The sequence below is a fragment of the Terrapene carolina genome, unplaced genomic scaffold (genome assembly GCF_002925995.2).
Source record: "Terrapene carolina triunguis isolate 2854851 unplaced genomic scaffold, T_m_triunguis-2.0 Scaffold89, whole genome shotgun sequence".
NCBI lineage: Eukaryota > Metazoa > Chordata > Testudines > Emydidae > Terrapene > Terrapene triunguis.
In genome coordinates this window covers 9,642,069-9,664,690 of record NW_020664440.1, presented here as the reverse complement: position 1 = coordinate 9,664,690, position 22,622 = coordinate 9,642,069, and the positions used below count along the sequence as shown (strand labels likewise).

Here is a 22,622-nt window from a genome sequence, read left to right as displayed (position 1 = left end):
ATTGGTATTACATGCATATTATAATGCAGTCTAGCACAACTTTTTCATTACAGAATAGTTCCCCCTCGACACCTTGTGTACTAGACATAAAAGACTGTTCCAAGTGATGGCTGATTTTTCTGCTGAACAGATAAGGTAAGGTAAGGCTGTCTATTCAGTTGCCTTCCACATGCTGAACAATATAACCTTTCTGCTGTATACATCCCTCAAGATTTTCACTTACAAAGTGTCTTTTATGGGTCTGTCATTGCACCATGAATCCTTAAAGTTTCAGGTTTCCTACAGCTTCTGCTGAGCATCTTTTAACTACTGCAAGTTTTAATGAGCTGTGTAACACTGTCTGTAACCTTCAATCTAACTACTTACAACATGAACATTCTTTTGAAATATAACCTAAATTAAATATTTTAAATAAAAAACAAACATCAAAGCCATCTTGTATCCCATTTCACTTTGAGGCCATTAGTTAAAATCCTGGCACAGATGCTGAACTTCAAGGGATGAAAGTGCCAAGCAGAAATGTGGATTTTTTTTTTTTTTTTTTTTATGTCCAAGAACAAGTGGATTTTTGGCATATTGGAAAAAGCAGTCAGAGGCAGCAATCTCAGTCTCCCAGTAACGCTGTGCCGGAAGAAAGGTTCTCAGTGGTACAGAATTATTCCCAAGCAGTAAGTAGTAATTAAAGAAGGTTAATGAGAAAAACAGTTCAATAGTACCTGTTTTCCTACTGTTCATTCACAGTGTTCTTGGCCTGTTTTTAACATAATTAAAACCACAAAATAGCAAGAAAGGTAACGTATTTAAAACGGGAAGAAAAAAAGACCAAAGCCATGTTCCCACAGAGAGGGGAATTTAAAACAGACACTTGAAATCTAGGTACTTTCAGCAAGTGAGTTAACACTAGTTTCAAGTACTGTACTTATCTCTACATCCCTCTCCCAATATTTGTGCATATGTTCTTCTTAGTGGCTTTAATGGGCCTCCCTCCTGTTGCTGTGTGAAAGGCCCAAACAAAACAGGGAAAGTAGGCCAGGGAACAATGATACTCACTAGACACAAAGTGCTGTCAAATGCACAAAGTAAACAAACAGACCCTTCCCCTCTCCCCCACCCACACACCTTTCAGTGATTTTTAAGCAGATGGTTTCCCTTTAATACAGTCATGTTTAACTAAGGCTGTCATGATGGTTTGCGCATCTATTTTTAAGTCAGTGAGGCTGTCAATTTAAATCTAGACCCAAATTTAAATCTTGTGGGATGATTTTTTTTTTTTTTAATAAAACAGATGTTTCCACACCTGAAAAACACGTCCAATGAAAATAGTTGTTTTTAAACACATACACATTCCCCTGAAGTTTTTAGTTCTGTCATGTTTAAGTTTAAACACATGAAACTCATTCTAGCGACAGTCAAACCATTGATTCTCCTTGTTCAAGGGGAGAGAAATGCAGGAAGTGAACAAAGAGTATAAGTAGTGGCAGTTTGAATGGATTTTTAAAATTCCATATTAATCATTTAAGGAGTTTTATTAATGAAACAGGAAATTCATGAATTCCAAGGCCAGAAGGGACAACTGTGATAATCTTGTCAGACCTCCTGTATTACACAGGCCATAGAACTTTTCCAAAATAATTCCTAGAGCAGATCTTTCAGAAAAACACCCAATCTTGATTTAAAAGTGGTCAGTAATGGAGAATCCACCATGATCCTTGGTGAATTGTTCCAATTTAGACAATTTTTTTTTATAACATGAATTTTAAACTGACAGTGCCCCTGCCTCAATTTAATTTATCTGCCTCAAATGATTTGGATACAAGGATGAAAATTACCACATAAAGTATAGCTATGTTTAGTATCTGTAGTTGGCTCCCACATGAACAATGACACGATTTTCATAAACCTTCTTCATTGTTTTCTCAATCTGCTTCAGAAAAACTTGTGGAATTCGCCCACATAAAGTGTGTACAGTATCCAGAAACTTAGACTGAAGAGGGTAGTACAAGGACTGGAAGAGATTGTCTTCAAAGGGAAACTGAAGAGGGAGGAGAGCAGAGAAGAAAACTGATTATTTTCAGTAGCTATGAATGACATTTGAAAAGTTTAACACCACTTTTAGTTGGGAGATATTCAGAGGGAGCTAAAAATGTCCTCAGGGCCGCCATTCAACCCATAAATAGGAGCCAGAATAGGCCCTATACAAATGGGCACTGGCTTTTTCCTGAGTCGCCACTGACTTCCGATGTATTGAAACCACTTGTCAAATCCATTTGAGACTACTGACTTTCAGAAAGCTCTGCCCAGCCATGTTGTCTAGCACAGCCAGCTTCACCGAAACTGCATTTTTAAAGCCCAGGCTAGGGGGTAAGTGTAATACAGCTGGGGCCAAGCATGTTCTTGGAGTTTACGCTTATGCTCATTGATGGAGATCATCTTCCACAGTGAGGCAGCTCTATGCCAATCCTTGAGGTACTACAGAGCACTACGTTTAAACAGCTCCTTTTCTCAGTAGTGGAAGGATAGGCTGTTGTAAAGATCCCCAACTGGGGTCAGCAGCTGAGACTGAACCAGGGACTTCAACCCTGAAAGCATAAGCCTATGCCACTTGAGCTTGAGTAACTTCATTAATTGGCTGCAGTAGCAGGCTGTTATCCTGTATGCGGACCTGTCGCTACATGAGACCATGACACGTGTAGGCAGCCTACTAAGTAGCACAAAGGTAGAGTAACTGGAGATGTTTTGCTGGGCTTATGCTACTTATACACAGGTTCTATTAACAAATAAAGGGAGAGAACTAAATCCAGTGTCTTAAGAAGAAACGAAAGGAACCCCTGAAACACTTACCAAAAATACCCAGCAGAGTCTGAAGTTAGAATTCCATCCCACAAAATGGAAAGATGGGACCGACTCTACAAGGTGCTGAGCGCCCTGCACTCCCCAGGGAGGTGAAGACTATTTGAGGGTGCTCAGCCCCTGCCAGGATCAGGCTCCATATAACAGTTATGGAGTCACAGTTATAATGCCATAGTGAAGGATGTAAGATCCAGCTCCTTCAAATCCATTTCCATTAATACACTTCAGAAGCAGTTTACCAGGCCTTACGGTTTGAAGTTTGTTTTAACACTGAGGAGGATGGTTTCAACCATCCCTCGTACACACACACTGTGAGGTGGAAGTCCAACACAGAGTGTTTTGTGAACACTGCGGATACACACAGTACCCTTTTTCCTCAGACTTGAGCAATTCAGGCCATTGAGCGCTCTGCTGTAAGATCTTGCACTGCTTTGTATCAAATTAAAAAAAAAATACCCAAGAGGAGAACACTTACATCACGTATCACTTCATATAGTGCCTTAAAAGTAGGCTGCTTGTCATCATGGTAGACGCCTCTATTACCATGGAGAACAGATATGCCTTCCTCTTCTGCGCCTTTACAATTACTCCCATACATACAGTGATCGGGCCGGTAATTCCACTGACAGGGAAACACATAGAGACACTCTGGCAACATCAATGAGAGAGAGAGAGAGAGAGAGAGAGAGATTGAACTAAACAATTACCGCAAGTTAATCACATTGCTAGGAAAGTGGTGGGGTTGTCAGAGATTTTCGGTCATTTTGTTGGTAGTGACTCAGGCTAATGGCCTAGAATTCTAACTGGGTTTTCTTCAGGAGATGATTGTGAGAGTCCCACCACTGTTGGGCTGGGGATTGTTACAATAGGAGACTTGGCCCATAGAAGAACTGGGAGAAGAGAGAAACTGAAGAGAGAGAGAGAGAGAGAGAAAAAAAAAAGCATGCTTTTCAGGCTACTAGTGACAGAACAAGGCCTAGATCCTACGCAATGTGTAGCTCCTTCATCCAGCATCCTCTCTAGTTCTGTCTGTGTACATGCAAGGCCATAGAATGAGAGGGAGACAGCGCAAGTCACCATCACCTGCATCCCACTTGAAGACAGACCTGTAGTGGTTGGCTGAATTTTGACTCCTATTGGAGCCAGTGGGACAAAGCTTTTCAATTATTTCCATGCTCATCACTGAAACTCTCATCTAGGCGGTTGACATGCCAAGCCAGAGGATGGCAATTTGTTGTACAATGGATTCCCGGAGCATGCAATGAGATAATTTATCCACAAATGCTGCCATGGGAATCTGTGTGGTCCCTAACATACAAAGCCACCCTACACGCACTGACACCCATTTCTAAGCCCTTCTGTCTGTTACGTATACAGTTCCAGATTAATTCCAAAAGCAAACTAATTACTCGCAAAGTGCCTTATGAACGGGCTCCTCCTGCTATACCTCTTCTCTTAATTTACTCTGTACATTCCCAGCATCCGCAGCACGCTACAATAAATCATGACAAGTCCTGTGGGTCATCTCCCAGCCAGGGAGTAGAGCTGTACTGGACCCGTCTCCATGATGGCAGAATCACAGCTGTGCCATAAGCACCGAAAACTGAATACTTCATTTGGCCTTTCCTGGGGCTTCACTCATCCTGCCCAGTAAAGCTGTGACTGGTCCCTGGGTGGGTTTCTAAGGGGGGAGAGGGAAAAGCAGGAGCGCTTTTCCCCTTGACCCCGCCAATGCAGGTGGTGGTTGTAAGGGCCCTTTTCCGAGCTCGTTCTGTTCAGCCTGACATTCCTCATGCTTCGCTCCAGCCAAACGCTCAGTGCTAGAATCAGTGGAAGGGGAAGCTGCAAGGGCCTGATCCAAATCCCATTAATGTCAATGGGAGCCTTTCCATTGGCTCCAACGAGCTGTAGATGGAGGCGTCTATCAGCAGGATGCCAGTACTCGGCGTTTGCACAAGCACAACTCCTGCCCAGGCCCTTAATACTGAACAAGGGCGTCACGTCGCGTATCAGTTTTTACACGTGGTGCTCGCCCATTCTCCTCTCCCGCACCCCTCAGCTATGCAAGCACTCAACTTTTGCTGTCACAACTAGGTGCTAATTCTAGTCACTCCTTCAAGTCTATTAATAATCAGAGCTGCCTGGGGGGTTTTGTGCTGCAAGGATTATCTGACTGGATTCTGACTGTTTCTTTTGCACGGCTGGGTTATTTCAGGGGACAGAGGTTATACTTTCCCAGATAAAATGGCTAGGTATATGCCTGGCTAATGCACTGGAAAAGCTGCAGTGGGATGGAGTAGATAAATTAATTGTCCTCTGTAACGTCTGAGATTTTGAATTGATGGCTCTTTACAATAGGGCTTTCTAAACTGGCATGGGAAGGGAAGTTTTGTTGTTTGTTCTGAAAATACTTTTGATATACTAAATAGTTCCTAGGAGCATATTTACCAGATGTGAGGAAAAGACCAGGCCTACGGAATGAAAAATGATCTTCACATGTGGAGCTAATCATGAGTTTGCTAGTCCCAGAATTCAAGTGGTTTCTCAATTTTCTCTCCCACTTTAAATGATCATTGTGAATTTGAATTAACTGCGTCGTCTTCTTTCCTTCTCCTCATACTGCAGCACAAGGCCGTATTGCCCAAGCATCTTGGGATGTCTGCTTCTTTTTGGAAACCATAACATTTAATAATGAGGAGTACACAGTTTTTGCCACATTAGCTTTTTCCTAGGATTATGAGGCTATTACTTGTTGCAACCGAAACACTAATTTAGGACATCTGTCTGCATTAAATAGCTGTTGCTATAACAGTTGTTTTATTGCTTTGCATTTCCCCTGCCTCCATTTTTTTGATTTTTGTCTGGATTTTATTATTTCACAGGTGGGTGCTTAGCACTTTCTGAAAATCAGGCCCCTTTAAAATTGCGGCACCCAAAATCACTAGTCACTTGAAAACATAAACCTACGTGACTATGACCTGAATTCAGGCGGAACTACGTGAAAAGTCAAAATAGAGCAAGCTGTTTAAAAAGACCCTGTGCAAAGCTGGTGGACAGAAGTCAGATCCAAACAAAACAACATATTTGTGTTCGTGGCCCACATTTGTAGGTCACACTGCCCCTCTGCTTGCTCTTATCCACTCTCTCGGGCAGGTGGGATATCTAACCTGCTTTCCGACAACAAAAGATCTTGTAGGATTTTCACATCCTTCCTGTTCACAGGCACAGAGCAGGCAGGAAAAAGGGAGAGCACAAAACGCAACACAGCTGGGAGTGCAAACGATCCGAACATCCTGAGGTCACCGGGATGGGTAACTCAGCTGAAGAGTCGAAACATTGTCTCATTGGAAGGTCTGGCTTTTTAGCACAGGGTTGGGAAGGGAAGAGATTTTTCAAGGGGAAAAAAATAAAACAACGTTTTTAAATGTTGTTTTCAGAGCAGAGTCAGTGTCGCATCTGTCGGCTTTGACACCGTCACCCCTTTAATAAATATTGGGATTGAGCCGAATGTCAGAAAATAGATATGGATTTGGACAAAGGTGAGTAATTTCAGATTCAGATAAACATCCATGAATATGAAGACAAAAATGTTGCTCAGCTAGGCTCTAATGCAGCAACGCAAGTAAGTACGTGCCTGGCTAACTTCAGCCCAGGATTCAGCCTGCAGTTAGTACCATGCCTAGAAAACTCTTCTAAACTTTCCAGGCTCTTTAGGTAGTATAGTTGGGCATCTGCACTGGAAGCAGGCCCCAGTCCCAACCACACTTATGCCCATAGTAGTCCCAGTGGGTGTAAATCCCATGTACATACATGTTTGCAGTCTAGGGGCCTTAGGTTATTCCTTTCAGGCCAGAATTCAATCTCATGTATATTTTTCAATCATAACAATCCCATTATTGGATTATACAAGGTCTAGCCCTTCACTTGTTTCAGACAAGCGTGAGACTAATAGGAATCATTACATACCTGGGTTAAAGTAAAAAATAATATTTAGCAAGTCCTGGTCTCCCCATGTAATGTAATTTTTGTACTTTTGGTATAATGGGTACAACATTTCCTCCCACATCAAGCCTGTTGGTATCATGCTGTTCTACAAGGCAGAAAGAAATCAGAGGAGGCGGGTTAATGTTTTACCAAACAACAGGGTAATAAAGTCATGGCTTAATGCCCAGGCCCACCTATGCAGAACTCTCCCAAACCCTCCTGTACCCAGAGCACTGTGAGGAAGCTTTGGGCCTGCCTATGAGTGGAGAGGCAGGACTCACTGAAGGGTGGGCTGTGCTCTTGTCTTACTCAGCTGAACAGGGAAGCAAGACCACTTGGGTCTCAGACTGGCGTGGTGCGCATCCCCTGCTCTCCAGATACTTGCCATTGAGAGCAATTAGCCAGGGAGCTGGTGAAGAAGAGCAGGTGTGGGTACAGCGTTGGCTCCAACCTTCCTACTCACTAGCCAGAGTAGGGACCAGGTGCAAGTTGGGGGAAGTATGCCGCACCTCCCCAAGGGCTATGGTAACTTACTTCCCCTTCAGGGCAGGGGAGGGATCATAACTTTGGAGGCACAATTCCTTCCTGGGGCTGCCCCGGAGGTGGCACAGCTATGCACTGATCCTTACTCAGGGCTGAACTGAAAGGCTCAATCTAGCCTGGGTAAGGCTATCAGGGCCAGATCACTTAGGCAAGTTCGTGGAATATTTCTTCACACTGCTGGGCACTTACTCACAAGAGTAGTTATGGGAACAAGTGCTCACCAAGGTAAATAAAAGGTTACACAGGCAAGGCCCTTTGATATGCAAAGAACAAAGCCAACTTGAAAATAATTCTCCTCATTGCCACAAGTATCTCCCTTGACATCCACTTGTGATTTGCAGGGGTGTCAGGGAGCTCAAGGGCAGGCCTCATTCGATGTAAATAAAACAGATCGTTCCCTATGTTATTCACACCACCTTGTATCATTACCAGTGAGAGGTATTTTTTAAAGTCCAGTATGCTCAGCACTACTGATCCTTGGGTTTAATTTTCCATGTCTCAGATGGGAGAGGGGGGGCAATCAATGACATCAGCTTTCCTTTTGCTTTTAGGCTGCTGCACTTCCAGGGTCTTAAAACTCTGGCTTTTGGGGAAATGTTTAATTTGTTAAAAATAATCATTTTCACCTTTTTTAATTTTTTTAAATATCAGGAAATCTTTCTACTAGTTTTTCTAAAAGCTTGGTTCTGACAGAGTTTGTCCAGCATCCTTTTCCAATTCCATACTGTACAAGTTGTTTTATGCAAGCACAAGTATTCCTAAAAGTTTACTTTAAAAAGAGAAAGTAAATTTCTACAGCAGTTTTTCACCTTGAACTGTGTGTTTCTTATCCGGGTTAAATTCATCAGCATGACTCCGGAATTGACTCCAGTTGTTCCATAGTAAGGGTGACGAGCAAATCGACTATACCAACCAATCTTTGGTATTTCGTGTTCTGGGGCCATAGCAGCCAGTTGTGTGGAGTTGAACTCTTTCAGAAAGCTCCAGATGTCATCAATGGGCCTCAGGAAGAGAACGTCAGTGTCCACGTAGAGAAGAGAATCCACGTCCTTTAAAATCACCTTTGGGGGTTGCGGGGTGGGGAAGTGAGGGAAGATGGAAAAGGAAACCAGACAGACGGAAAAAGGAAATTGATTACTGCTCAAGAATTACGTGCATTTTAAATTATGCATTCATGCAAACGACAGTTATCAACTGACATTGCCAACTGTTGTGGGAGTCACAAACAGTAAGTAGATTTAAAAAAAAAAAAAAAAAAGGGCAACCAGCATTGCAAAATAGCTAGAGCAAAGTGCAAAAATCAAAGGCTATTCTTCACACAAAACAATAATCCGCTTAGCTGTCGTAACAACCTGAGATCTAACGCACAAGTCTTATTTCATATTGATTTTACTAACAAAACACCTACCTTCTGCACTACTATAGCGTTGCTAGTTTTCCCGAAGACTAGGAAGTTGTGCGATTACTGCAGAATGTGGGTATGTAATTTAGGCATTGATATGGCAAATGTTTTGGAAAGTAATTATAAAAAAAACGAACAAAACAAACAAAAAAACCAACATCCAACATTTTACAACTACACCTCTACCTCGAGGTAACATGATCCGATACAACACGAATTTGGATATAATGTGGTAAAGCAGTGCTCGGGGGGGGGGGAAGGGGGGGGGGGCGGCTGCGCACTCCAGTGGATCAAAGCAAGTTCGATATAACGCGGTTTCACCTATAACGCGGTAAGATTTTTTGGCTCCCGAGGACAGCGTTATATCGAGGTAGAGGTGTGAATATTGCCACAATATGCACCAGGACCTTGGCATGAGACCCTTCCATGGTCTAGCCAGACAGCCAAATCTAGATCCCAGATTGGCTAGCATGGACCCCTCCCTCCCCCCCGAATCATCCGTGTTCTATTGCAGCAGAGAAGAAAATGTAAGGTGGTTGATAACAGAACAGTTTCCCATCTCCTTTTTATCTTATGTTTCCTTACACCCGGCCGCTGGCCACTTTTCCTGTTACAGCTCTCTACCCCCTCACTGGGTAAATTACATCCACTTATTGACATGAATTAAAGCCGCATGTTTCCATGCAGTTTAATTTAAAAAACGTTAACTGTGGATCGCCTGCACTGAAGTGTTTTTAATTCTTTGCTTTTTAGGAAAACATGCAACCAGCCAAATAAAAGAAGTCTTAAAAAGGAGGTTGTGGGCCATATTCTCATCTCCGTTATCACAGTGTAAGTCAGGAGTTACTGCACTTAATTCAGTTTCACCAGTGTAAAGCTGGTGTATGGGAGAGTAGAATCAGGCCCATCATATCTAGTCTATTCTTGCTTGCAGTATGCCCCCTTGTGGAAATCCAGTAACTTACACATTCATTGATAATTTTAGCAGGCAGATAATACGGAACTTTAAGGGTGTGAAAACTCCTTTGACCTTTGTATCAGAGAAACATTCAGCTATTCAATATACTGTTTGCTAAACAGCAAATGCTATTAAAGTTGAAAATCAGTTGCAATTATAACCTTCTGATGCCTCCCCATTTTTATTTGCTAAAACTGTCCAAAAAGCTGAAGGACTGACATTTACTAGCCTGGGTTTCACCCAAAAGTTTTGTTTCTTTGGCACCTCTGTTCAGCCATTGATTGCGGTCAGGTTGGGGAAAGAAACAAACAATCAATCACTAGTCCCATTGCAAAGACAAAGTATCCACATTTCCCTCCTTACTCAGATAACTCAAAAACCAGTTGAACTTGTAAACGGTGCTCGTTGAAGTGTACCCCCTCCTCTGGCAACCATGTATAAGATAACTTGGGTTATTAAAGTGATAAGTGACAAAAAACACTTTGAGCATGCTCAATAGGCTTCTGTTAAGACTGGACTAAATCCTTGAATGCCAACCTCAATGTGATTTCCTCCTGGCTCAAGGCTTCGGGATTTGGATGAACATTTAGCCTAGTTTAATGAAAGCTCCACCCCATTTCTGACATCACAAAGGCACATTCTCCCTGCCCAGCCTGACAAGCAAAAGGGGTGCCTGCACTTTTTAAAGTGGAAAATAATGTCTCTAATGAGGGCTCCGTGCAGACAATTACTCGCTTGGTTACTGAATAATACATTCGGCTCTAACTTACTGTAGATAATGGCACACACAATATCTAAGTAGTACAGAATAGTTTTTCCTCTGAACGGGCACCTGTTACTAGACAACACAACCTGTGACAGGAAGATACCAATAAAACTATATAATATTATTAGTCCAATACTATAGATTAGAGAGGCAGAGGCTTGAGTTAGACTGGGAGTCAGGACTCCTGGGGCAGTGATACTCAGAGAACTGGGCCCTGAGTTTCTCTTGTTAGCTCTGGAGGAAGCTAAAAGAAGATAAGCTGAAACACCCTTCTTTGTCAGCTGCCCAAGGATTTTCAGCACACTGTAGAGTCCATTATTATTATTAGAATTACCATAGCACTTAGAAACCCTGGTCATGGCCCAGAACCCCACTGTGCTAGGTGCAGTACAAACAGAACAAGAAGGCAGTCCTTGCCCTAGAGCTTATAAGCTGAGGCCTTGTCTACAGTACGGCGACTATATTGGCATATATATGGCACCGTAACCACGCTGGCATAACCCGGTAGAGAAGATGCAACCTACACCGATGGAAGGTGTTTTTCCGTGGATGTATGAACAGCACCTCCCCGAGCAATAGTAACAATGTTAATGGAAACAATCTTCTATCGACCTAACTGCGTCTATTCTGGAGGTTAAGTCAGCACAGCTATGGCGCTCAGGCGCTTGGATTTTTCATACCCCGACTGATGAAGCTATATCGGCCTAAATTTTAAGTGTAGACTAGGTTTAAGTATAAGACAAGAGCTAACAGATGGACACAGACAGATAGGGGAGTACAAGGAAACAATGAGACAATATTGGTCAACATGATAGGCAGTGGTCTCAGCACACCGGCGGCCTCAGCACAGTCAAACTTTTGTAGGCGTCATGGAAAAGGAGACTTTTAAGGATCTGCAAAACGAACTCATTATCCTCCTTCAAAACCTTCCTAGCAGGCTGGAAGGGAAGTGCTGCTATTTCTTCTAAGCCTTTAGCATTTTCCTTGTTCACACAGGAAGTGTAAAAAAATCATCTTTAAGCTGCAGAGGTCAGTGTGATGAGACCACATCTCTTCCTGGATGTGCATATGACTTGGCCTTGGGCACAGCAATTTAACTTCTAGAATAACTTGGCCAAATGAGTCCCTCATGTAACTTCACTGCAGTCAATGGGGTTAAACCAGGGAGGGAATTTGGTGTAAACTCTGGTACTCCCCACAATCAAGTCAAATGCAGTATTTACAATAATCTTGGAGCTCTGCTAGGGTGAGATTTTCATAAGCAGCTAAGGGAGACAGGCACTGCCTTCTCACCGAAAGCCAAAGAGAGTTGGACGCCTAACTCGCTTAGTTGCTTTTGAAAATCCCAGCTTTAATGTCTCACTTTGGCAATAACAGATGTACTCGATACTAACAAACAAGTCTCCAGACAAGATTTTTGAGTCAGGATGTGATAGAATTCCTCCCAATTACATGACTTTTGAACATGACCAACTGGGAATATGAGAGTCCTGCTTTTCCTTGTCCCCTTCCTTCCCCCTCCAAGCCATTTACAGTTTAGAAGCGCATAATCTCAATGTTTTTCACAGCTGTGTAGCGTTTTGCTAATAAATCTTTTGAGAGTTCTCTCCAGAACTTGCTATATTTAGCTTGACACTTCAGTTAAATACTCAATTATCTGTAATTTGATTCCACAACTTCTGTCTCTGTGGATTCTCCCGATGTTAGTAAGGCTGGCAAGTAGTAACATGCTGGCAGGTAAGCATATACTGGTGCCAAGAGAGGCAGTGTTGCCAACAGGTTCAAACTGGCCACCGGGTCCATACTCCTGGCGCTCTGTCCAGATCCTATGGCTGACCCATGACCAGGATCACAGGTTTGGGGAATGTCTACGTTAGCACCCACAAACATCTTAGTTAATGGATTGTCAAACTGAGCTACCTCCAGAGCCAAAAACTCCAGTCAGGACAATGCCCTGGAGTCTATTCCCAGTTCTGCCACTGATCCACTATGTGGCCCCTGGCAAGTCACTTCAAGAGACTCACGTTAGTTACCTGTAAAGTGGGGATGACACTAATCTCCCTCACGGGCTTCTATGTGTGAAGTGCTTGGAGAATCTTGGGTGGAAGATTCTGTATAAATGTTAATTATTAAGACTGAAATCTTCTTCCTTAAGCTCTCTGCATATTTATAGTGTTTTTGTAGCTCTATGCAGCAACGTGCAAGGGCCATCCCAGCTCTCTAGATGGAATATAGCATCTGTGCATCCAAGACACACAGCATGTCTGTAAATCACTCCTGCAAGCAGGGCTCCATCCCCGTAGCTTCTTGCTCACTGGAAAAGTATATGCTTGTTATTATTTATTGTTTGTTTTGCAATAGCACCTAGGAGCCCTTGTCATGGACAAGGTGCCCACTGTGTTAGGGGCTGTACAAACACAAAACAAGTGACGGTCCCTGCCCCTAGGGAGCTCACCCCTTCCCAAGCCACTGCCGATGTTCCCAGTGAAATGACCAGTGAAGGTATTCAAAAGGAATGCAGCCAACAACCCACTGACCATGCCAATAGCGTCACTGGCCAGGCAGGCAGCAATTTTCCTCTGGGGAGGCGGAATGGGCTTGCAGTTCAGGCACAGGACTAGCAGGCAGAAGGCTTTGCCATAGGCTTCCTGCATGACTTTGAGGCAGAAAAAAAGGTTAAGGGAACTGCTCTGTTTCCACATCTGTGAAATGTGGACAGCATTCAGCTCACTCACAGGGCAATGAAAAAGGGCCAGATTTGGCCAGCTTTCTTCAAACTGCACAGCGCCCAACTCAGGGTTTTATATTGCCACCCATCACCATCAGATCTGAGTACACTGAAGTCAAGGAGACGTCTGTGGCGTAAGATGGTATCTAGCGTGAGTGAGGGTACCACCACCTGACTACTGATGTTTGCACAGACATTGCAGATACTCAGATGGCACTTGCTAGAAATAATAATATTCCCATGGAATGGTGTCACTCTGCTACCCACCAACCTGAACGTGTTGGTATAATGAATGTACCCTTAGTATCTCAACTTAATTTTGTTTTTAAAGCCCATTATTTGTAGTCATTTTAAGATCCGATCTGCAGCGACCCTGATTGGTTTTACAGAGAGAGACTGCAGCCAAAACATCAATGTAGACTTCATTTCAAATTCCCTTAGGTCCAGTCCATCTACCCTACGCCTGATATGACAGGTTTATAATCCGATGCTGTGACTTGCCCCTCTTGTCATCTACTGTGATCTTCCTTAACATTTTAATAATATTTTAGTCTCTGGTAGCTTCTACAAAAATCAGGAATGCCAGCATTCGTCTGCCACTCAAAACGAAACACTTCATTATCTGGGGTTGCAGGAACACAACACATGGCCTTAACATTATTAGCAATGAACTTCGCATTGAAACTTCCTTGTACAAGGCCCCTTCGGAGCACGCTTGTACATTTCTTTCCAGTTTCACAGGTCTGTTGGCGTTCCGGAAAGAAAAGATATTTAATTGGCAGGGAAGTTCAAAAGAGATAGTAAACCAAAGGCTCGAATTCTGACCTGAGATCAGCACATGCATTAGCTGAACCAAGATAATGTGTGCAGCTGAGGGGGGTACATAGCCTATGCTATGCTAAGCTGCTGTTCCCTTGGGACCCTCCAAAAAGTGTTAACGTTTTATGCAGTTCCACTCAGAGATCTGTAGGACATGGAGTAATTTGAAGAAAGGTGGACGGGTTTATTTATTTGCGCACTAGCCTATCAACATCAGTAGGCTAATTTATTTAAAACATGTCTCAACTTAATGGTTTAAACAGACGGAATGTAGAAAGGGCATTAAAAGAACTCCACTCCCACCCAGCTCAGGTCACCCTCTCAGAAAAAGCCTGAGTGTATAGATGGGTCTTGAAGCACATCCTGAGGACCAACTAATTTGGTCTCTGTTGGACTCCAGAAGAGAATTCTCAAGGTGAGGGCCTTCAAATTAAAATGCTCTTCCACCATTTAAACATAAGGTCTGATAGCTTGAAAGCCCTGGGATATCATGGGCCAGATCCTCAGCTTGTATAAATGGTCCCTTATCTCAACTGTTGAGGTTATACAGGATGGGAGAGCTGATCACAGAGAGTCAAGAGCCAAACCATGAAGAGCTTTCTAGGTGTAAAGCAAACACCTTGGACCCCATGATGAAACAAACTGGGAGCCAGTGCAAGCTCCGCATCACAGGTGTAATATTCTTAAGTGAAACATTTGCCTTCTGCACTAGCTGAATTGCCTCAGCCAGTTTTAGGTCCGGGCAAAGATAGCATGTGCTGCAGTGATTCAGCCCGAGGGGACAAAGTTATGAATGTGGACATTGTCATGGGTATTTATGAGGAAGGGCTGGAACCCTGTGGCTGAACACAGATGAAGAAAGCTTTAACTACAGCTCTGGTCATCCAGAAACAGCTCACGGTCCAGTAAGACTCCGGATTGTGAACCTGAACAACAAAAAGTTGGTGTATTCCCTCATCCAAAGGGTCACTTACCACCTCAGCCATTTCCACCTCTTGTTTTTCCCAGCTCACCATCACCTTAGTTTCAGTCCCAATTAGGGTGACCAGATGTCCTGATAGGACAGTCTTGATTTTTGGAGCTTTTTCTTACATAGGCATCTATTACCCCCCCACCCCCGTCCTGATTTTTCACACTTGCTATCTGGTCACCCTAGTCCCAATGGTCCTCAGCCACGTAGCTCTCATCCATGCCTCAGTCTCGGTCAGACACTAGGAAAGCTGAAAAAACCAACTGATTTGGTCTGAGAAAACAGACAGCGCTTGGGCTGCAGGGCACTCAATCGTGTCGCTATCTCCTCACAAGCATCTTAAATATGAGGAATGACAGGACAGAACCTCAGGGCACCCTATACAAGTCAGCCCTTGGAGCTGACAAGCATTCGTCCAATACTCCCCTCCGCGTCCTCTCAGAGAACAAAGCCACTCAAGAACAACTCCCCCGTCCCTGGTAGGGTGTGCAGGTTCTACCATCACCTTGTGGCAGAAGGTGGTGAAAGCTGCTCATCGACCTAAAAGCATCAACGTGGACACCTAACCTTTGTCCATCACCAGAAGGATGGATGGAGATCAGCCAGTCAAGGACAATAGAGCAGTATCTCTGCCCAAAAAACCTCAATCCAGGGGGCATAAATGACTAGAGAGGTACAAAGCATGGAGGATCAGGCACATTCACAACAGGGCTCTTCTGAAACTGGGTTACGCTCAGAATGAAAATGCTGTTCCATGAACCCACACTTCGGGGTCCGTTTTCCTGGTGCGTGCTGGGGTTTAGCTACGGGACTCCTACGAAGTCAAGCCAGAGTCTATGAGAATGCAGGCTCCGAACACGTGCAGTGTGCGGAGTGTGAAAGCAGTGCTACGGCTACTAGCATGGCTGGTCTTCAGGCCTCCTGTGTACACACTTCACAGGGACTCTCAGCTGTCTGCCTCTAGCTCCAACGTTCCTTCTGGTCTGTAGTTGACTTTCCATGGGAACTGGGCACCCAACTGGTCTTTGGGCCTTGGAAAGCCTCCCCCCTAAATGTTACTAAGCAAACAGACTTGTTGGCAGTACAAGTTAAGGAAGAGGGTGGCCAATACAACCTGTGCAGAGGCTGGAAGCGCTAACACATGGGCTTTTTACACTCCACAATTCTGAGAGTCTCACATGGGATCACATTTTTCTGAACCATGGAATTGCATTCTCAGGGACAACCTGGATGCATGGGGGGGGGGGGGGGGCGCAGGGGTTTGCAAGGGAAGAAGAGTCCTAAAAACCCTCCATTCTAATAGGGCACATAGGGAATGAGAGAAACGGGACCAAGGATTGCCTCTTTAAAGGAATGTGACATTTGGAAAGCATGCAGCACCTACATCCAAACAGTACTGACACTGACCCCCAACAGGCAAAAGGAGCTGGCATCAAACAAGAAGCATTCTTTGCCAGGGGGAGGAATGGTAAGATTGTGATTTAAGTGGACAGAGGAACAGATAAAGATGTCCTAGAAAGGAAATTTCAGCTGGAAAAATGTTTTCAATCTCACATTGGCAAAGCTTCCTTACTTTGAAACAGACCTTTTCCTGAAGCTGCATATTCAGAAATCCAGGTACCTTACCGGAAGAAAGAGGCGCTGGGCAGCACAAGGTTTGAATAATTTTTTCCATTCCTGAGCATTTCCTACTGAAAAAGCAATTGGGTAGACATTGTATTCAAACTTCTTGGTGTAAGAGGAAGGCCATTCCCTTAACTGAAAAACATGGGGGAAAGGATTAAAATTCAGATACATTGATTATTTAATAGTATTGCATAAAACTATCTAACAATTAAAAAAAGAAAAGCCTATACAGCCCATGTTTAGTAACAAGCCCTCACATTTATTTATTTTTTAAAGATCCTATCCACTAATTAACTTGTTGACATCCATGTCCTTGTTATCATACATTTGCAGGCTACAACCGTTACATTGTTTTTGAAAATGAGAAAGAAGCAGACTCACCTTTTTCTCAAATTCAGGCTTCAGGGAATCCTCAGCAAAGATGTGAAACTTGAGCTTCCTGTAGCTAAACAGAACTGCTGATTTCAGCATGATAAGAGTCTCTTCCAGCCGGTTGCCACATGCCACAACTGCCAGGTGCATCCATTGCAGAGATGGAAGTTCTTTCAAGTGTTTCTGTTTCCCAGGTCTTCCAAAAAATAAATATAAATAAAAAACACGCAATTGAAGGGAGTGTGGGGGAAGGTTTTTTCCTACATTAAAAGAGCATAATAGCTATAAAAAAAAGCGGTGGATTCGTTAGAGTTGAGCTTGTTAACAGGATGTAGACTGAGTCACTGGGTCCAATCAAGAATGTTATCATGAGAACATGAAGAAATAGGCTAGTTATTTTCTGTATCTTTAGCTAGAACAGGTTTGATCTCTCTTCCTGTCTGCATACATCTGTACCTCTGTACACACAAGTTACACTGAATTAACAGAACGGAAAGTCATTGTTTGGCTCTTGAAGAGCGAGTGAGGTTTTTATTCTCGATTCAGTGATTTTAAAGCCAAAAGGGACCATTATCATCATCTAGTCTGACCTTCTGCATCAAGCCCATTATGTCAGTTTGAGTAGAGCACGTCTCCCATCTGATTGATTTTTTTTTTAAGTTTTAGAACGTTTGACCAGTATATAAAAGGGGAACGTACATATCCAAAACTGCCATGTAAAAGGCATTTTCAGAGGCCCTTTATACTCATCATACTATGCCTCATCCTATTCTCATTGTATCTTGGGTCACTAACTCCAGTGAGAAAAGGGGTCGGCCCATTGCATCAATTTAAAAAGTGACTAGTGATTTCACGTGCTTCAACTTTCTGGGTGCCAAACTTGAGACACTTCAAGGGGCCTGATATTTACAGAATGAGTGCCCAGCACTTTCTGAAAATCAGGCCCCTTTATAACAAATAATGATACCTAACTCTCAAATAGTGCTTTTAAGGCATCTCAAATTGGGAACACAAAATCAGTGGTCACTTTTGAAAACTTTGGCCTTTGTTTTTTGCATTTATTAGTATAGAAATTAAAGCCATTCCTAGAATGTTTTCCTCTTGGTTCGTCCTATTTGCATGCCGATCTGAACCACATTAATGTGCTGCTATCCAGATGCATAGAAAAATAAGTAAATCACAAGCATCACAGTTATCACTGGGTTGTTCAAAAGGATAAAGGGGTTACATCACTGAAGTGAGGAAATACATCCTAGCCTGGTCCCAGCACACAATCAATCAAGTACAGCTAATATTACCAACAAAACAAAAGGCCTAAAGAAATAAAGAAAAAATGGCAATTAATTAATAAAGCTGCGGATGGCTCTTTCCAGAAACTAACATAATGTTCATAATGACCTCAGCATGATAGCTGTTGTCCTGTACTGCAGAATAATCTGCTTATACTTTAAGCCACCAGTACTTTACTGACTGCACAAAGCAACATGTTTCATTAATGGTTTAAAAGTCTTACTCTTTAATCATAATTAAACCTCAATTTCAACAGTGTATAAATAATGAAACACTACATTTATGTGAAGTAGTATTTACTTTCCAGACTATTAATGTAAAAACCACTGAATTATTAAACTGAATAATTGGCTCCTCATACAGATCCTGTTTCCCCCTCCCTCCTTCTAACCATCTCTTTAATGTTTCCTATTAATTGAGTCTCTAAATCAAGCCATATGTAGAATATAAATGTGAATTACTTTGATATAGCTTATGGCCATGGACTTCAATCGGAGCAGGACAAAGCTCTAACCTCGTATTAAGACATTTCAAGTCCCTGTGCCAAAGCCCAAAGCGCTGTTGTGCACAGTATCAATTCTCGGCCACAAATGCAGAGAGTGAACTCAAAGGAAAACCTCCCAAGCCATGTAAAAATGGTCTTCCAGCCAAGGCATGGTCAGCACAGCCTCAATGGGATCAGCCTAAAGGAGGTTCCCTTTTGGTTCACCTAGTACAGCTGCTGTCTTCAGGCCTGGTCTATACTTAAAACTTAGCTATGTCGCTCAGTGCAATGAAAAATTTCATACCCTGTGTGATGTAGTTAAGTCGACTTAACCTCTGCTGTCAATGCAGCTTGGTCGATGGGAGAATTCTTCCATTAACCCAGCTATCACCTCTCCAGGGGCTGGATTTACTACAGTTACAGAAAAAAACCTTCTGTCACTGTAGAAAGTGTCTACAGTACAGCACCACAGCTTCGCTACTGTAGCGCTTGTAGTATAGACATACTCTCAGTTTCAGTCTGGACAGAAGTAACATACAGCATGTGTGCATACCACAAGTCCCTTGTCTAGATAGGGGATCACACTAAATGGTTACCTTTGCTTGAGTATCAGGTTAGCAAGTGGTAGACTGGATCAACTCTTACATGTCACCATTGGTTGTGAAGAGAGATACAGAGCCAGATCCTCAACGTGGGTAAACTGATGTAGCTTCATTAACTTCAACAGCCATTTACCTTAGCTAAGGATCAGGCACAGAACCTGGGACATTCAGCACAAAAAGCATAGGTCTCTACCACTTAAGCTAAAGAAGAAAATTCATTAGCTGTTAGCACCAGTAGGATCTTCTCCTCTGTGTAGAAAAGCCACTAGTGATGGACACAACACACTTAGCTAGTATTACACACTGAGCTTCCAAAAAGGAGGAGGAAAGCTATACTGTTAGCTCACTTAAGTTGTTATTTTGGGACAAGAGAGGTCTACTTTGAATCTGGGCCACGGTCTTATACAGAGACCATACTTAGTGAATCCAGCTATTATATAAAGCCTTCTCTATTTGGTTATGTTTGGTTAGTGTTTAACCATTAATTGGCACAACTACATTTGGAAACAGACAGTTTTCTGAACTTTGGTTGGAAACTGCTACATCAGTCAATAAGATGATTGATGCAAATTAAATGCCTGAAAAAAAATGCTTTAACAAAAAAATGCATATTTGTTAAATACTGTGATAACCTTCATAAAGGCTCTAAGATTTGTTTAAGTGAGACATAAGCAGTTGGTAAAGCAAAAGAAACAAATACTGATCTTATGAACTCACCAGTTTAAAATATTAAAATATTTTCGTTATGGAGAGGCATACTGTCCCAATGAGGCTTTCAGCAAGTCATCAAGTCTTTAGGACTTTGTTTCCTCATCAGTAAAATGGGGATTATAATAATAGCTACCAGCCTCACAGGAGTCTCATGGAGATTAATTAGCATTTTGCAAAGGACTCTGATGCTATAAAGCACTAGATTATTATTAGCAAACTCTTACTCCGTTTGCATATTTGTGTTCATTCATTGATAATCTAATTGATTGGTCACTGAAGTAGTTACTTGTTTTTAATGATTGTTACACACATGAATTTTATAATTTTCTTTCCATTTTCAAATTATTGGAATATTTAATTTTGAAATATTAGAATCACATGAGTCTAAAGTAGATGACATTTGATGGGTTTTAAAACAGTCAACCAAAGTGATTACATAAAATGGGAGCTTTCTGCTATCTTGATCTCCTTTTACTAAGCCCAATAAATAAACCTAGTTTGCGTAGGTGGATTTAGGCAGAGCGGGGAGCAGGAGGAAAGGCAGGAGAAAAGAAACAGGCAGATAAGGATTAATTCAGAACAGAGACTTCCATACAATATCCATGTAAGACAGATTCTAATATGCCATCAGCAGCCTCATCACATACTAGTCCAAGTACAGATAGCTTTAATATTAAGCAGTAGTACTTAAAATAAGTACTACATAAAGCCTTGACAAGCACTTGCAAAGCATATCATAAACATTCAGCATCTGTCATAGAAAAGTTTAAGCCAGCTCTGTTAGCACCCAATAGGGTATATTAATGCTGTCAGCATTAGGCCCCTCAAGGATACAGCAACACCAACCCCTACGCAGTTGCTTAACTGTTAGCTTTAACACTGTTTGTATTCATGGTCTTCTTGGGTGGAACAGAGATAGTGGCAAGAAACTGAGCTCCCAAGCACAACAGTACACTTTCCTCTCCAGGGGTTTAGATTAAATCTAATTTTCTCATTTGTCACAGCCAGAGGCTTGAACATAATCAGACCATCACCTATGCAGAACCAATCCAGATCCATACAAGACATTGCATCCCTGCCTCCTTACGCAACCTGCTAATCTATTCAAGCCTGCAAATTTTCTTAGAGTAAGGCAAATTCCGTGCAGCATTCCTATAGGATGCTATGTAATACTTTAAAAAAGCCTCATGTTATGATCTCATCATATCTCTCAAAATAAATAGGGTTAAATTTAGGCAGAATTGACCCCAAAAGGAAAACCTTACAGGGACTGGTGATTCATTAAATAAGCTTCTTTCCTGTGAGTCAACACTGAAACAATGGTTGTGGTAAAGGGATAGATGAAGTAAAAACACATTCAATGACACTTAAAAAAATATACTAGAGATGCTCAAAATTTTCTAAATTAAAAATATGATCATTTTTTCCAACCAGCTATACATTAGACGTGATTGAAATTTTTTGACAATCAAAAAATGTTGAAATTTTTACATTTTTCTAAATTTGGGAATAGGGAAAAACAGTGTAAAAAATAATTAAATTCCCACAAGTTTTTTTTTGTTTGTTTTTAAGCTTTTGCTGTTTTGGGTTGATGAAGATCCAATCAAAGGTTGTTCTAAAAAGTAAAACGATTATACTATATAGAGAAAGGTGTAATCTAGTAAGATGCTCTTTTTTTTTTAAAGGAAACACTTTTGCGAGGCCTAAACATGTTGACAAGTATCTTTTTAAGATTTTGCAGTCCCACGTCCCAAGTCTTGCCATCTTTACTAACTATAGATCCTAGTTTGTTTGTTTGTTTTTTCTCCCTTAGAGGTGAGACAACCTTTTGCATACCTGGGGCCAGAATCTGCTAACCCTCATTCACATTAGTAATGCCACTGAAAGTTATGAGACTCATTACTCACAAGTGTAAGGATTCACAAGATCAGGCTCTTAGCCAACTGATGAAATAGAGAACAACTTTAAAAGCACAACAGAACTTTGCAAACAATGCTAATCCAAAAACCATAATTAACCAAAACAGAACAAGTGGAGATGTTCAGTGCTGTCCTTGGAACTTCAGCAGATGAATATATGGGCACAGTGAAGGCCTCACCTTCTAAAACCCTGTCCATACTAGGAAAAAATGGTATGTTTTTAAAACTTGACAGCTAACACGTTTTAATCTTCTAATGTAGACAGAGCAAGTGGTAGTACCTAACAAATTAAAATTACCATTTGTTCTGTCTACACCAGGGGTCGGCAACTTTCGGCACGCGGCTCGCCAGGGTAAGCACCCTCGCGGGCCGGGCCAGTTTATTTACCTGCTGACGCGGCAGGTTCGGCCGATCGCGGCCCCCACTGGCCGCGGTTCGCCGTCCCGGGCCAATGGGGGCAGCAAGAAGCCGCGGCCAGCACATTGCTCGCCCGCGCTGCTTCTCGCCGCCCCCATTGGCCCAGGACGGCGAACCGCGGCCAGTGGGGGCCACGATCGGCCGAACCTGCCGCGTCAGCAGGTAAATAAACTGGCCCGGC

General features: G+C 42.4%; 1 protein-coding gene across 1 annotated transcript in view; it reads right to left on the bottom strand.

The window, feature by feature from the left end:
- Nucleotides 1-1,677: 1,677 nt before the first annotated feature.
- Nucleotides 1,678-22,622, bottom strand: part of GXYLT2 (glucoside xylosyltransferase 2) — a 24,707-nt gene continuing 3,762 nt past the window's right edge. The window contains exons 2-7 of the mRNA XM_026650278.1: nucleotides 17,028-17,214; nucleotides 16,647-16,778; nucleotides 8,187-8,438; nucleotides 6,817-6,940; nucleotides 3,326-3,498; nucleotides 1,678-2,032 (exon numbers count right to left, since the gene is read on the bottom strand). Of these exons, the coding sequence (XP_026506063.1) occupies nucleotides 1,850-2,032; nucleotides 3,326-3,498; nucleotides 6,817-6,940; nucleotides 8,187-8,438; nucleotides 16,647-16,778; nucleotides 17,028-17,214 (1,051 nt within the window). The 3' untranslated portion in view covers nucleotides 1,678-1,849. The remainder of the gene's footprint in view (nucleotides 2,033-3,325; nucleotides 3,499-6,816; nucleotides 6,941-8,186; nucleotides 8,439-16,646; nucleotides 16,779-17,027; nucleotides 17,215-22,622) is intronic.